Source organism: Phoenix dactylifera, unplaced genomic scaffold (genome assembly GCF_009389715.1).
Source record: "Phoenix dactylifera cultivar Barhee BC4 unplaced genomic scaffold, palm_55x_up_171113_PBpolish2nd_filt_p 000007F, whole genome shotgun sequence".
Classification (NCBI taxonomy): domain Eukaryota; kingdom Viridiplantae; phylum Streptophyta; class Magnoliopsida; order Arecales; family Arecaceae; genus Phoenix; species Phoenix dactylifera.
In genome coordinates, this window is record NW_024067666.1 from 490,333 (window position 1) to 505,985 (window position 15,653).

The following is a 15,653-nucleotide window of genomic DNA, read 5'->3' on the forward strand; positions in this document are numbered from 1 at the left end:
CAGATTTTTGATCAGTAGTTATCTTTTCTATTTGAATTATCCATGGTCTTGCTTCTCGTGATTCGCAAAACATAATCCTACGCTTTGGGCCATGGTAGCAAACCATAATATCTACGCTTCGGCTCGAGGTGACAGACTAAATGTCATGATTCGGTTCATGATTGGTAATCCATAATACCCATACTTAAGCCAGTGGTGACAAATCAATTTCAAAAAAAAAAAATTTCATATTATATTTCTTTACCAAATTTCATCCATATTATATTTTATCCATAATTTCATCCATAATTTCATATTATATTTTTGCTCAACAAGCAAACTATTCAATTTCATCCATGCTAGAAAAAAAATAATTTCATATTATATTTCTTTACCAAATTTCAAAATAACCAGCATGATATTCCAAACAACCAAAATTATCGATAATTGGTACATCTGTACAATAAAGAAATATATTCATATTAAAAATCAATAAGCAGTCGTGGTAAATAATGCAAAATTCAAGATCATTGACACATGTTACAAAATATATATTATCCATATAGATGATTGTGTGCATAAATTCTTATCTTTATCGATGACAAACTCAAGTACAACAAACATTGATCTATTCTTCGATCTATAAACTCGGAAATAAAATGTTCTATTCAAAACCATCTTGCCCAAGCAATTGCTTACCTACAGAGCCAAGTCTCATCATCAAAACAATTGTAAACATCCAGGATCAATGGTGAAAAAATACAAAATAATAGGGTAGACGATTGCACAATGCTAGCTTGGGACTTTTGGTCGCACGGTACCGGACTGGGACCCCTCCTAGGATCAACCAAAACCCACGTAATTACCTGGTCCCTCCATTGGTCCATAGGCATCCAGAGAGAGGAGAAAAAACAGAGAGAGAGAGTGGAATAGAGAGAAAACAAGAGGGAGAGAGAGGCTGGTGGGTTCTCTTCTCAAAAGAGAGGAAGAAGAGAGCTTAAGGGCCGGCCAATGCCACAGTGGCGACCGCCAGAATATGGCCACGTCAACAACAACAGCCAGCTTGGGGGAAGAAAAAAAGACAAACAGGGGAGAGGAAACAAGGAATGCTTACATAAAACAACTTGCCAAGAATGCTTACACAAAACAAGGAAGACTTGGTGAGATTTGCCGGCGGTTGATCGAGGTTTGGGGGCGAGATGGTTAGAGGAAAGAGAGGAAGGCTTTTTATAGATCAAATTCCAGGGTTTCCACCAGAGTCTAACGAGCCCTAAGATTTGCCTTCCGACAAAATTGGAAAGAAGAGGCAGAAATGGGCAATGCGGAGTTCCTTAGTGCTCTTCGGGATATATTGCTTTTTGATTTTTTTGGCTGTATCCGTACATGTTTTGTATGATACTTTCATTTCAGCAAAAAGAAAAGAAAAGAAAAGAAAAGAAAAGAAGAAGAAGAAGAAGAAGAGAGGAGGCAGACTTTCATGGCAGTCTTCTTCTTCTGGCTCAAGGCACTTGAGCTCCTTTTTTTTTTTTTTCCACCATGCGCTGATATTCATGGCAGATATTTCGGGCTTGTGCAATCTCTTGGGCCAGATAATGGACCGGGTTCTCACAGCGTGCACTTCTGAGAGTCTAGATTCTTTGGATGCATAAAAAGTAAGACTGAAGGATAATGTCATTTTAAGTAATATCAAAGGAAAAAAAAAGTAGAACAGGACAAACTCTGCAAGTGGTGATGAATCAAGATGACATTAAAATTGTGTGATGAATCAAGACGACGTTAAAACTTATCTTCAATGTCAATCCCTGGCCATCAGTCCTAGCAATGAGTAAGCTATCTAAATCACTTCCACACAGTAGCAAATCTAATTGAACACACCTTAAAGTTTAATGATTCTAATAGCAATAAAATTTGCCTCGGCTTTTTCCCCATATTTCTCATTCAAAATGAAAGGCTTTTCCATATTAGATTGAGTTACAATCTTCGCTCCAAAAAAAAAAAGAAAAAAAAAGATTTGAGTGGTAATAAATGCTATCGGTCAGGAATTCTGAATTTCTTGGCAGTCAAATAGTTCTGATCTAAAAGATAATCAGATATTCCCAATTCATTAGGAAATGAACATCAGTTACTTTTCATGGACTGATAGGTTGGAGTCAATGAGCATATGGTTGATTAATGGGTTAATTTGTACATTCAATCAAATGGTAAAATAGTTTTGCTAATCATCTTGTTTGAGCTAACATCAGAAGATAGACAGGATTCACTTTGGTGGAGTGTAACAAAACTTAATATATCACACCCACAAGAATAAGCCATCATCATCCCAAACTGCACTATGCCATGGTTGTTCTTGTTGATTTGGTCTAAGTTTCAAAGCAAAGGTAGTTGGAAATTTTTAGGCTCCTTGTTATGCATTTAATGAGTTTTATCTGAAGATATGCATAAATAACAAGATTGTTGAATAATTTGTGAAATAACTACTCAAATCGACCTGATATTCTTTTGTATTCATTGGATCACACTTGGGCACATATGCTTGCAAGTTGATTATAAAAGCTAAACCATAAGTTAATTTTTTTTAAAAAAGAAAGGTAAGGTCAGAAAGGGATGGATTAACTCATGTACCAGTGCCACAGCAACTGCTAACTAATTTGATTCCCCTGTGACTAATTACTTAAGACCAACCCCACAATAATGAATGACTGAATGCTTTTTAGAGCTCAAATGATTTATTTAACAGATTGCATCATCACCACCACTTTTAGAGTGTAGTTCTCCAATACTAAGCAAAAGAATATATCCAAGGCATCAACCTTAATCCATCCAAGCCCATTAAAGGGAAAGGGGCAATAGCCAACCATAAAGGGCTCAGTACCCTTTTGAGCTCCACAACTACAAGCCTGCTTTATTTTATTCCGATTCAGAAACATCCAAACACGACAAAGAGACCTCTGAAAACAAAGAACTAGCTACTTCTAATGGAGCCCATAGTTTGCACAGTCCATTGGAAGAAACCCAATCCTCTCCTTCTCTAAATCATAGACAACCTCCATATTTTGCTGCTGGAAGCTCCCAAGAACACCAGCTGGTCCATAATCATCATCCATGGCCTGAAACAGTAAGCACTTCACTACTAGAGAGTCCTTTGGAGCACCCACAGCATAGAAGCAGTCCTCCTCAGGCAAGGTGAGCTTCACACTATTCAGAAAATGTAACGTAATGGTAGGTAGATCATCTGAGCAAGAGCTATTCGAGCAAGGAATCTTGTAGCATAGATCGAACCCAGTTCTCTCCTCAAGCTCGTTCGATCTCATGTATGTTATCCCTGACCCTAACTCTAACAATAAGTGCGAATAAAATGGCTCTGGGAGGTGGGTGTAAGTCGTCCCCGAGTCGATCAACATTCCCCCATTACCCTCCAAATCAAAGGATTTCAAGCTCAAGGGAGCTTCAATAATGGTCCCATTGCCAACAGTAATACCCTCTAGGCCAACATAGTAGTAATTTGGATATATGGGAGTCTTTAACATAGGGGTGAACTGATGGTGCTCTTTGGAGGAGATGGCAAGGTCCCCTACAACCAAAGGACTAGTGATGTTTGGATTGTTGGCAAACTTGTACCCCAAAAAGCAATGAGAGAAGCCCTTCTGGAGGAAACCAAGCTGCGAGGGGAGAGAGAGTACACCCTTTCCGAAGCCTGCAATCCCAATGGGCTCCCTGTATGTGGAACCCACACACCCAAAGCAGAAGCTTGGTATCTCCCTTAGCACAACCGGATCACCCCCATGTACTCTGAGAGTGTCCCTTGTGAGGCTCCCAATGGTCAACCCCCCTGCCCCGTAATTGTACGAGAAGGAAGGGCAGGGCCTGGGGCAGGTGCCCCTCACAAGGCTGCCGATGGAGCACCCGGCCATGGCGCATGGGTCGTAAGGATTGTCGGAGCTGTGGACGCTGGTGCAGAAGGGGCTGGTGCAGATATCTCTAAGAGATGAAGGGGAGCGGGAGGGAGAGAAGGTGGCCACTAGTTTGTAGTTCCTATAATCGTCACACTCCATGCATTCAAAGGAGATGTTCCCACAAGGGACCCAGGTGAGGTCGCTTCCAGTGTCCATGTACACTTGAATGACTTGTGGTGGTGTCCCTAAGTTTAAGGAGATGAGATAGCCATCTTTGTATTCCCTAAGTGGTTCCACCATGTCCGAGACCTCGAGTGGCTTCGAGCCTCCTGCTGCCGCTGACAATGGAGAGAGGGCTCTGGAATGGGTCAGGCCTAAAACCAGCGACCCATGACCTTTATGTTCGGATGCATGACACTGGGAGAATAAGGTGAAGGCGTGGAGGAGAAGAGAAAGGGAAATGGTGGCTGTTCTGAAGGAGAAGGTTGCCATCTTAATTCCTTCTTTTGATGTGGTGAGATAAGCTGAGGAAGGGTACTTATAAGCAATGGTGGGTGGTGAGATAAGTTGAGGAAGGGGTACTTATAAGCAATGGTGGGCTTTAGTGATGGTGGTGTTTGATGGCATTCGCAGTTGGAAAATTGGCAGGAAGTGAGGTCTGATGAAGACCACTTGGAGAGATGTGATGTGTAATGATTGGGTGATAACTCCAATACCAACTTGGAAGGTACATACGTGCATGGGGATTGAAGGGCCATACAAATAAATGGACTAAACTAGTAGGGCAAGCATGAAGAAGAGGAGTTGCGTTCAGTCTGCTGTTTGGTTGTCTTTATCGAAAAATTTCAAGCAAAGCAAGTCTTTAGAAGCCAAAGGCTGCTTGGTAAGGTGCTTTCACAGGAATCAGAGGATGGGGTCTACTTCCATGGACCATTTCATATCTTTAGAATATCTTTAACTCAAGGTGGAACATTCAAGACATGCGCATGCTCAAGTCTTTTTTGTTCTCTCTCTCCTTCAGCTTCTCAAAAAGCTACGCAGGAGCATGTCCTACGGTTGCTTGTTTTAAGGGAAGGGACCATCGTACACAGATACAAACATTAGTTTGTGAAGGTGGAGACGAACAAATATTGAAGGAAATAATTGGAGATAAGGGCTCATGCGGGGACTGGTTCTTAGGTAGTGGAGATGGCACTGTGATCGATGTTTAATTCTCTTGGTAGCTCGCCCTTTAGGTATGTCCTTAAGACGGTCCATGGAGATAGGATAAAGAAGCCAACGTGACCCATGGGATTATTAAGTTAGGATAGTTAAGATTTCATATTTTGCTATCCTAACTTGATCCAATTCAAGCTGACCTATGGGATTATGTACCTAATCTGGATGCAATATTTAACCTAACTAAACATGAGCCCACCCAATAAATAAAGAAAGGAATTTATACTTATATGTTACATTTAACTATACCTTTCATTCTATATTAAGTTATAGAATTGCAAAAATACGCTTAAATAAAATCCTAATTAAGAACCTAGTATTGATCTAAGAATGATTGCATGATATCTTTTCCAAAACTTAAGTTATTTATATGATAGGACTTAATTTGATCGATTCTTCTTAATCCAATTCAACATGAGACTAATCCAATCAATCTGAGTTTAGCTTAAGATAGAATAGGTTGACTTGGAGTTATTCTTCAACCCAATCCAAGCTGTCATAGTTTCCGGCCCAACCAAATTTGTCTCCCATGCGAGCGGTTAAAATTTTAAGATTTATTTCAACCCAAAAGAAAAAGTAGATTTAAAATTTTTAATTAAAAAACAAAATTATTGTGAAGAAAATATTTAATCCTCTTCTTGGAGGCGACCTCTAATTAAACATGCCGGCAAATAATTTAATACATTATACCTCTCATCAAGTATTGTCGGCACATGCCACCAAGGTGGTAGCACAGATGGAACGGGGTGTTGGCTTCTACCGGGGTGGTACAGATTCAAAATGCGCGGGCGTCAATTAACGCTGCCGATGGGAGCGCTACTGGTCCGCTGGTACCGAGGTGGCGCTGGGATAACGTACTCACACATGGGTGATGAGCTCAGTGAAGGAAGCCCATTGGTCGAGAAAGGTATGCGAAAACTTGCGGCCTGCATCAAACATTCTCTGGTAGAAGAAGTGCCCAATTGAGGCTGCTACGCGGGTGAGATTCACCTCTCTCCCTCCCCTCCTATTTTTTCAACAAAAAAAAAAAAAAAAATATTGTCGGCACATCATTCAATGCATGAAACCTCATGTCATATCATTGAATGATTCATCAAGGCATTCTTTTTGTAATTTGATATTTTTCTGAAAGAAGCTTGGTTAGTTTACCAATACACGTGTGTGTATCCATGCATACATACAAACCAGCATAAACATATTTACAAATATATAAAATATCTATGCGCATATGAGAACAAATATATCCGCAATTTTGCATGTAGACATGCACGCTGATCGCTCATGCAGACATCTTAACACATTAGAACACACGTGCGCATACCCACAGGGTGTCACGCTTGCATCTTGATGAAGAACTCCAACAAACATCTTTCATAATATAAATGAGTTGGCGAGATGGACATGCATACGCCAGAACAGGATTTTATATATTGGCCGAATGTATCATATAACAAATAAAAATGCATTTAATTATCAACAAATACAACAGAAAAGGTCATGCATGATTTAAGGGCATATATCTAAAGATCTAGTAATGAAATTTCTATCCATACCAGCACTATAATGTCATTTTGGGGTGAAGATCAGAATTAAAAATTAATGGAAAAACAAGGATATAGGCCTATGTGAGTAGGAAACAAAAAATATCTACTCTAGTTCTATTATCAATTTGAATCTAAGAAAAATTTTAAATCGTGTTTATTTTCTTGTCTTTTTCGAATGATAAGAAGAAAAAAAAAAGATTGGGTTAAAACAAAATTACTTTGGAGTTTTATTAACAACTTACTTGTGTAGGCAGGAACTGGTATTTTCTAAGTCCTTATGTAATGAATTACAAATACAAACTTTTCAACAAAGATATGAATTAGGAAGGATTGGTTGATAAAATATGAACCGGTGACTGAATTTTGATATACCTCAAAACAAAATATTTTTTAGACCATGTATTGGAACAATTAGGATATTGTCCAGAAGAAATACGAGATTGTGCTTTTGGTGGCAACATGCTATCGGGTGAGGGTGCTATATATGAGGTCAAATAATTGCATTGCAACAAGAAATATTTAAATATCAATTTTATTGATCTCATAAGTATCATATCAAATCTCAGCAATCAAATCACTTTTTTAAGAATTGCAGGACATCTGGAATGTGCAAAGTAAAAAAGAACTATTCATTGATAAGAAACATAAAAAACATAAATAGTGATTGGATTAATGATAAAATAAAATTCTGAATTTCTAACAGTGATTCGATTTATGATGAAAAAAAAAAAAAAATTTGGTTCAGTGTAACAATAGAAAAAAAATGATTGATCAAATTCTATTAACTCATAGTACTCATTTATGAAAGAATGTCTCTAATTGTCAAAATGATTGAATAACCAAAATCAAATTACTACTTAGCTGAATTATGAGTTCAATAGATCCTACCTAGCAGAAACACAAATAAATCTTGCTCAATATAGATAATCACTTATTTACAAATTTCAGGGGAGGCTAATAGTTTTCATTCTCATATCACGGAAAACTCTTCTCTTCGCTTAACTCTATCCTCTTCCAAGGATATTTTAGTTCTAAATTCTACTGGAAGTAAGTAATCATATTTAGTCAAATACCTAATGACAAACTTATTACAGTATTTTCAAACAAATTCTTGAATGACAAACTTAAAAATCATCTTATTAATGATAATGATGATATTGATGATAGTAACGATATTGATGATCATCTTGATAAGCTGACTATGAAGAATGTGCTATGTATATGATGCCGAAAATAAACCACTGTGATATCATCCTTCAATTTGAGTTCAAAAGGCTCTGGCATCATCCTCATGCAGGGAGACAACCAAAGCAGTGGAGATAGAGGAAAGCACAGAGGCGATGCAGGTTTAGTGCGCCGTTCTCATGCTTGGTCGCCGGTAAAACCAACAGATGGCCCATCTCAAGCAGAGTCCACAGCAGAAGATAAACACCAGGAACAGAGGAAACCTAGGCTAAAAAGAGAGATCGCCATAGCAGAACATTCAGCAAGAAGAAATTACAGCATCATATTCATATACAACAATTACACTGAAAACAAGAATTATATACCCACTCTAACCCTAAAATTCTCTCACTACCCAGCTTCTTTTTCTTTTATCCCTCCTCACCAAATTTATACATGACTTTATACAGGAAAGCTGAAAGGATGCACCAAAGTGCGGATGATGACAATGACAGGCAGATAGAGACAACTTCCAGTTCATTCACTGCCTCTTGGCCAATGTTTTCTTGAGGCCTCTTAGAATCTTTGCAAACCACATCACGTTCATGACAAACAGTGCTGCAGGCACCACAAAGCTCAGGAGGTAACCAAGTTTATGCATCTGCTTGATCTGTTAATAGATGCGAAGAGTATGACATAATGGTTAGCATGAATCAATGAAGAATTATAATTTTGGGTAAAAGAAGATGCAAGACATACCTGATCATAGTGAAGATAGATGTGGTAAAACACGTAGATGAACAAAAATATTCTTGCTACCTACACAGAAAATTACATTCAGTTAGACAGCCGACTTGTACTAGATTGCAGAACATTCAAAAGATTTATGAGCTGGTAGGAATAGCATTAAACAGAAATATGGTTTAGATCTGGAATTAACTATTTGGGAGTTTGATTGTTTAAATACTAAGGCAGCAGTTTAGAGTTTACAAAGTTTCACCAAATGTTAAGTGGCTGAAATTTATACACAATATATGATCTAATTTAGATTTTCAACTGTAACCAGCCAATAAGTTTTGCTCATGCACTTCTATTGTTGAAATGAGGGTTCAAACACTTTTAGATTGTGCCAAAGGATTTCCATTCAGGCTTTGTGTTTATTTCAATAACACAACACATTTTTTTTAATTGAATAATCAAGAAAATTCTTTTAGAATAATAAAAAAAAATACATGGTAAGTATGGGACGACCGCAATGGGAACACCTGGAGTATAACTGCCATGTATGTTTCTTCCACTCAGCTTTTCAATTCAAATTCATAGCTCTGCGGTGGGCAGTTTTGTGGCCTTGGATGTCATGGGATAATGCCCAACATAACCAATTAGTATCCTTCTTTGATTTGTGTGTTCTATTCCAAGATCATCCATTTTCTTTTCCCTTCTTGACCTGTGTCAGTGCGTGTGCATTGATTTAATTGGGCTAAGCTTAATTGATCAACATATTGATTTGTTGCTTCATAAAATAAATAAAAGCCATGTTTATCAATCTCAATGCTTCTGTTATTTTGTTTATTTGTATTTCCATTTATTTTCTATAGAAATCCATATTTAAAAAATAAGTTATAAAATCAAATCATATTCTTATCACATGACACTGTCGCTCAACTGGATAGATCTTTTCTCTCCTTTTTCTAATTATGTCCTGCTTCTAAAATTTTATAGTTACGCACAAATTACTTAGGATATCAATTAAATGCCTAAGTGCATAGTTACCAAGGTTATTTCCCCATTTAAATACTTAGAAAGAGGTTGTACACTGACAAGCCTAAAATTCTCCCCCTGGATAGATAATTTTGCACTTCAAGATTCGGTACAGCATTTTCTTGTCCTTTTTTTCCTGTTTTTGGCTTTATAAGCTGTGACTCCAAAGGCGATTCGACAACTGATAGAAGACTAAGCTACCAATGTAGGACTCTTATATAAGTTTACATAACGTATCTGATTAAAAATCACTTTTTTTTTGAACTAGTACGAGATTAGTGAGTGTAACTTTTTCTATGTCCAAACTACCCATCCATATTTTCAATTTATATAATGGTAACTCCTTTTTCCAAAATATTGCCAAAAGAAAAAAGCGTATGAAAGCACGAGTGCTAAGTTGCTCTATTCTTTTAAATCTGCTAAGTCTGTGCAGTGAGTTTTAGGTACCTTTCAGTTTACAACATACAATAATGAAAGCCATCTATTCTACTCACCAGCCATGCAAAGAACATCATAACGCCATTAACAAGATATGCCCTCGACCTTTTCATTCCTGCAGTGTCAAGAAACCTTCACGAAACAGAAGATGCCAAAAAGTCAACAGGTGGAAATACTTGAAGTTTTGTTGTTTGATTGCACCTTCAACAAAATTACCATCGCAAATTAATCCCTGGAGTGGTTGTCTCAGAGATGAGGACCATATACGTGTATAGCTGCCCTTCCCCAGATAACATGGCATACGCTATTGCACATACTGAAATGATATGATGGAGAACCTGAAAAAGATATCACCATATCAGTCCACTGTAACTCTGGAACAAAGTGACTCTCTTGATTGATATATGAAGTGATAATGAAGATCTATAAGGCTGTGTTTGATCACAAATGTGTCACACAAAAAACAGCAGTCAACATATAAACAACAGAGCACATGTCCAAGCTTAAATAAGGCTTACAAAGATCACTACTTACATACTCCATTCCACCAAGGGAGGGATATAGCCAAAATATCATGGCAAGGTCCGTGATAAAATACCCAACAGAGACCTGTAAAAATGTAAAATTAAATATAACCTTAAGAAACATATGTTCAGATAGCAGAACAGTAGTATAAACAAAGACATATTGCATGATAGCAAACTAAAAGATAGAGATGTCACCCCCAATGTAAAAGTGGAGAGATTGGAACTTCGAAATGTAATTAGCCCCTCAAGACGGTCAGAGAATAGATCCGAGAAGAACACAAAGTATAATGACATTATCGTGATAAAAATGGCATGTGCACTAGACATACCCCTGCAAAATGGTTCAAATGAATATGAGAAAAACGTACAACACGGATGCAGGTAGCCTGTGATTTCTCACCGATTGTTCCACTCAATCCGTTGAATCTTTGTAAGAGAAGCATGGCCCTTATAGTAAAATGGACTGATTAACTGAGTAAGATCATATGCCTGTTTAAGAGAACGGAAGACAACAAATATAACAGCTTAGATAACTGAAAATCTATGTAAAATCTTCCGAAACTATGAATAAAAGAAATATAATCACACTTGGTGAATAGTTCAAACTTCAAAGACCTTCAAAACAGAGGAATATTTTGATTTGCATACATGTTTAGTGGTGTAGTTCATGATCAACAGCATGGACCTCCAATTTGGATGGACCATCACTGACTTTTGACGTCAAATTTTTTACTTAAGATTTAACATTTAGTGTGTGGTCCAACACTATATATACACACATGTATAGTTGGGATGAGACTTTATGCTTATGGTACGCATACGTGTGTGTGCGCGCGCGCGCGCATAAATAGATAATACTTTTTGTTGTGGCCCAAAGATTTTCATCAACTACCTAAGTATGGCAAGATGACATAACCTCCCTACCATGGAACGGTCCTGACCCATGCTATTTCCAACTTTCCCATTTTCTTCATAGCTCTAGAATTTGATTCTAAATATGCTGATAACATTTTGTTGATATTGTTATTGTCAAACCAAGTTGGTTGACTAGGACTTTTGATATTCATTTACATCAATGCTGCTGTCCATCAATTATCACAATTGCTAAATTAAATATGTTACATCCTACCATATAATCTTTAATTAAATTATTTCCATCCACTACCAGATATATAAAAGTATGATTAACAGGCATTTTCCATTATATTTCTTAGTTGTTGATAACTAAATTTAGAATGAAACAGCAAAAGGTAATGAACAGTGCTGTCGAATATGAGAAGTAGAAAGTAATAATATAAAGCAGACTTTCAGTTACCATATTATTGACATTCAGAAGTAGAAAATCACAATAGCTTTCCATACTAAGCAACTCTCTTCTTAAATCTACTGGTCCAATATTTTTTTTTTAAGAGAAAGTAATATGGTGTGAAACCAGTAGTGTTAATTTTTTTAAAAGAAAAGCTATAATCTCTCCTCAATACAAACATATCCATTTTTATGGACAGAACTACCTGCATTTATGACCAATATGTTTCATGTGCAGTTGTACGTACACTTAGTTACATCAATAAGAAGAACATGCTAAGTAAGGCAGATGAGGTATACCATCTTGCACATGAAAATGCCCCCAAGCACAGAGGTGCATGGGACAAATGGATCTGCTAGCAGGTACTCTCTAACCAGTACCTGTGCCTGGTACTTATAGGTCTTGCTTGCCATCACTGAAGGCTTAGAAACCTGCAACATAAAATTTATCTTAACCAAAAGGTCTAGCTGGAGGAATATAACAAAAATCTTTAGACCATTGAAAGCCGGAAAAACACTAACAGGATTTATAATAAGATCATCCAGAGGAACACCTTCATATTCATTATGAAAGAACATAAAGTACAAGAATGAAAAAAATCCTTGTTAACATTAATTATAGCCTCACTTTTCACAAAATACACAGAAATAACATGCATAAGTGTGCATGCACAAATGCACATATGCATGTAGACAGAAATAAACATATATGTGTACTGAAATATACAAATGAAAAGATCCATTGTAAATAATAGTTATATGTTTTTTTTTTCAAAACATACACACAAAAATTCCTGCACAAGCTACCTGCTAAACATGCATGCACGTACATGCAGACATATAGAATAAGGCTAGGCCCATTTGAGAAAGGGTACGCATGCACGTGTAAGCATAAACTTCGCCCACCCCTTATAAGGCCATTAGAGCTCTTCTCCCAGGTTTCACTTACCCTCCACATATCTCTGTCTACCTAGATGCCAGCCACTAAACCCCTCTTCCAGACTCCCCCTAGAACACCTCTCCCTCACCCCTTCGAGTCTTATTACTGACTCTTTCCAAGTGCATGAATAGGTCATGTTTGGCTTAAAATAAGTGCTCGCTTGTGCCTGGCTCAATTAGAAAATGAGCAGAGCAACATATTTTAAAGCTCAGCTCACAAACAAGCCAAGCATGAAAATTAATGGCTTGCAAAAATCAAATGGAGGCTTGCCTTGGCTTGACAAGAAGCTCAGCTCAAAGCTTATATGACCCGAGCTAAAGGCCCTATGCATCATAGTGGCTCTATTAACATCTTCAAGGTAACACTCAGTTCAGCACTTCAGATAAAGCTCGATCATCCATCTCTTCTAGCTTCACAACCCCTTTCCAAAAATTAATTATCCTTCTTGATATGCATCCCAACCTTCTCCAAAGAAATGTGTTCCCTTTTCGCTAGATTCAAAGGGCAACATCTAAAATTTTGATACGAAGTAGAGCTAGATATTGTGCAAAACAGCTCTTTGCAATGTAGTTGTCCCACCATAAGATAAACTAATTTCCCAACCAGCAAGTTGCTTGAAAAAATCTCTCAACAACAGGGTCTCAATCATGCCCCATGTATTCTTGAAGACCAACATATGATATTAAATTGGGACCATAATAGTTTCGTAAGTTAACAGGTGGAAATTCTTTAGAAGAACTTTCAAAATAATTGAGCTACAAACTAGTCAACCATACAACATCACAACATTAAACTATATTATAATTGCTAAACATTAGTATACACACACTGAAATTATGCTCAGACAGCTAATCATTGACAAATATGGAAACCCATACAAGTATACAGGCATCTACTCTGCACCTCATCAAACTACAACCTTCGCTACAATGAAAAGAACAAGAGAAGAAAATGGGGCTGCCTATCTGACACTCTTATTACCACCTCCATGAAAACCTTGAGGGAAAGGATTGGTCAACCCAGAAAATCTGAAAAGCATTCCATCTAACCTTAAGGTAGACGTGCAGTTTTCATGCAATTAGTCCAACTTCACCTACCCTTGTGCAACAAGAACAAGAGAAGAAAATGGAGCTACCTATCTGACACTCTTATTACCACCTCCATGAAAACCTTGAGGGAAAGGATTGGTAAACCCAGAAAATCTGAAAAGCATTCCGTCTAACCTTGAGGTAGACATGCAGTTTTCATGCAATTAGTCCAACTTCACCTACCCTTGTGCAACACCAAACACATCTAACCTCTAACTAAATTGTTATGACATTTCGACTTTATCTTATACAATACCATGGAATAACCATACAATTGCATGTGTCAAACGACTCAAGCAACCAAAATGTTATCAGCGATGACTAAATCTACCTATAAAGTACAATGCTAGTCTAATTTATCAAGTTCACCTATCTGGCCTCAAATCTAGTCGATAAAGATGTCAGCGATGGGTTTATCTTCTAGGGGAGCATGATGGTGAAATAACCATGGTTTATAATGCTTTAGAAATAAGATAATTCTTAATTGAAGAAAATCCTTTGAAAACTAGAGCTTACGGAGTAAGTGCTACTAGCCAAGAAACAAAAGCAAACACCAAACTTAAAATAAAAAGGAATCTACACGATTACAAGTGTCAGAAATATGTTCAAAATACCCATAGCATCGTACTTTCTTGCAACTATCCATTCATGAACTCTAATCTTAAGGACAATCATGGTGGGAAAAGCAAGCACGAAATACCCTTACAGCAATTCTCATCTTACATAAGAGATTATTTAATTTCCATAACCCACTAGCTGAGGACAAGGGACTGAGAGAATGCTAATGAAATGAAGAGCAGGATAAAAAGAACATACAGTTTCAACTCGGCACATGTTGCCATCAATAAATAAGCTTACAGACAAAACGAAAACAACTACATTACAGCAATTCAATTTGAAATACATTCATTTCAAGCACATGCATAACCATGTGTTTCAGAACCATAGCAATAAAGAGAATCCAAGAGATTCCCTTCCCCCTCCTCCTCCCTCTATCTGTCTAATGAGCAAATAAAACAAATGGAACATTGCATTAAATCCACAAATCCCAACCCCAGCATCGAAAGAATCTATCTTGAAACCGAATCGGGGGGCAAATAACAATATCTAAAAAAAAATGTTCTCATAAATTTCTCCTACATATAACCGAAAACAGCCATCAAAACCAGAGCTTTTACAGAGAATGTGCAAAGAAAACAAACCCCGATCACAAATCAAGCAACGAACCGAATCCCAAGCCACGATTTTTCGATACCGGATCGGAATTGCACAGCTTTTTCCGCGAACAAACAGCAGAAAAACGAGCGAAAGAGAGGAGGGCAACGACAGGAGGACGACGGGAAAGAGAAGGAGACGAGGGGGCGAGGCGTGATACCTTGGACTACGGGATTGGGAGGGCGAAAGGATTAGGCAAGGATTGAGATGGATTGGAAACCAAGGGATGGAAGCGGACGCCACCGTCCGTCCCAAAAGGACGAGCCGGGAGGGATTCCCACAAACACCCAGCGACGTCTCCATCCTCTATTACCAATCAATAAAAAAAATACTCCTCTCCCCGGGGGAATCCATTTACGAAGGTCAGTTCTGTTCCCAGTACCTGCAGTCTTCCCCCTTGAATGGGATGTCTCATCCACCGAATGGCTCAGATTGATGGATTTTTTTACTGACAGGGTTGAGATAAGGACTCAACAGGGTTAAAGCAACTGAGCCTCAATTAATTCCTTTGTGAAATCGTAGGCCCTGCAATCATTCATTATTTTAGTTTTGGAAAAATACTTTTTAAAATATTGCTGCTC

General features: G+C 37.7%; 2 protein-coding genes across 4 annotated transcripts; both read right to left on the reverse strand.

The window, feature by feature from the left end:
* Positions 1-2,951: 2,951 nt before the first annotated feature.
* LOC108511224 (probable aspartyl protease At4g16563) lies at positions 2,952-4,187 on the reverse strand. The gene has a single exon (XM_039115840.1). The coding sequence runs from the start codon at positions 4,170-4,172 to the stop codon at positions 2,952-2,954; it is 1,221 nt and encodes a 406-aa protein (XP_038971768.1). The 5' UTR covers positions 4,173-4,187.
* Positions 4,188-8,083: 3,896 nt separating this feature from the next.
* On the reverse strand, positions 8,084-15,383 carry LOC103705402 (TLC domain-containing protein 4). Of its 3 annotated transcripts, none has more exons than XM_039115693.1 (9): positions 15,233-15,383; positions 12,130-12,261; positions 10,925-11,013; positions 10,720-10,855; positions 10,532-10,606; positions 10,214-10,335; positions 10,054-10,129; positions 8,558-8,617; positions 8,084-8,468 (listed from the first exon to the last, which is right to left on the reverse strand). In XM_039115693.1, exons 2-9 carry the CDS (start codon positions 12,241-12,243, stop codon positions 8,340-8,342), a joined length of 801 nt encoding a protein of 266 aa, XP_038971621.1. In that variant the 5' UTR covers positions 12,244-12,261; positions 15,233-15,383; the 3' UTR covers positions 8,084-8,339. The 3 variants fall into 3 exon arrangements, with proteins under 3 accessions (XP_038971621.1, XP_026659794.1, XP_017697838.2); XM_026803993.2 differs by having other exon boundaries at positions 15,060-15,382; XM_017842349.2 differs by lacking the exon at positions 15,233-15,383 and having other exon boundaries at positions 12,130-12,423.
* Between the last annotated feature and the right edge of the window lie 270 nt (positions 15,384-15,653).

What these genes read in the sequence shown, in the direction of transcription:
- LOC108511224 (XM_039115840.1), bottom strand. Translation starts at nt 4,172, where the DNA reads ATGGTGGAACCACTTAGGGAATACAAAGATGGCTATCTCATCTCCTTA.
- LOC103705402 (XM_017842349.2), bottom strand. Translation starts at nt 12,408, where the DNA reads ATGTTCTTTCATAATGAATATGAAGGTGTTCCTCTGGATGATCTTATT. An exon ending in TGATGTTCTTTGCATGGCTG is followed by an intron (nt 8,618 to 10,053) that starts GTGAGTAGAATA and finishes TTTTCTGTGTAG; the next exon opens with GTAGCAAGAATATTTTTGTT. An exon ending in TCTATCTTCACTATGATCAG is followed by an intron (nt 8,469 to 8,557) that starts GTATGTCTTGCA and finishes ATCTATTAACAG; the next exon opens with ATCAAGCAGATGCATAAACT.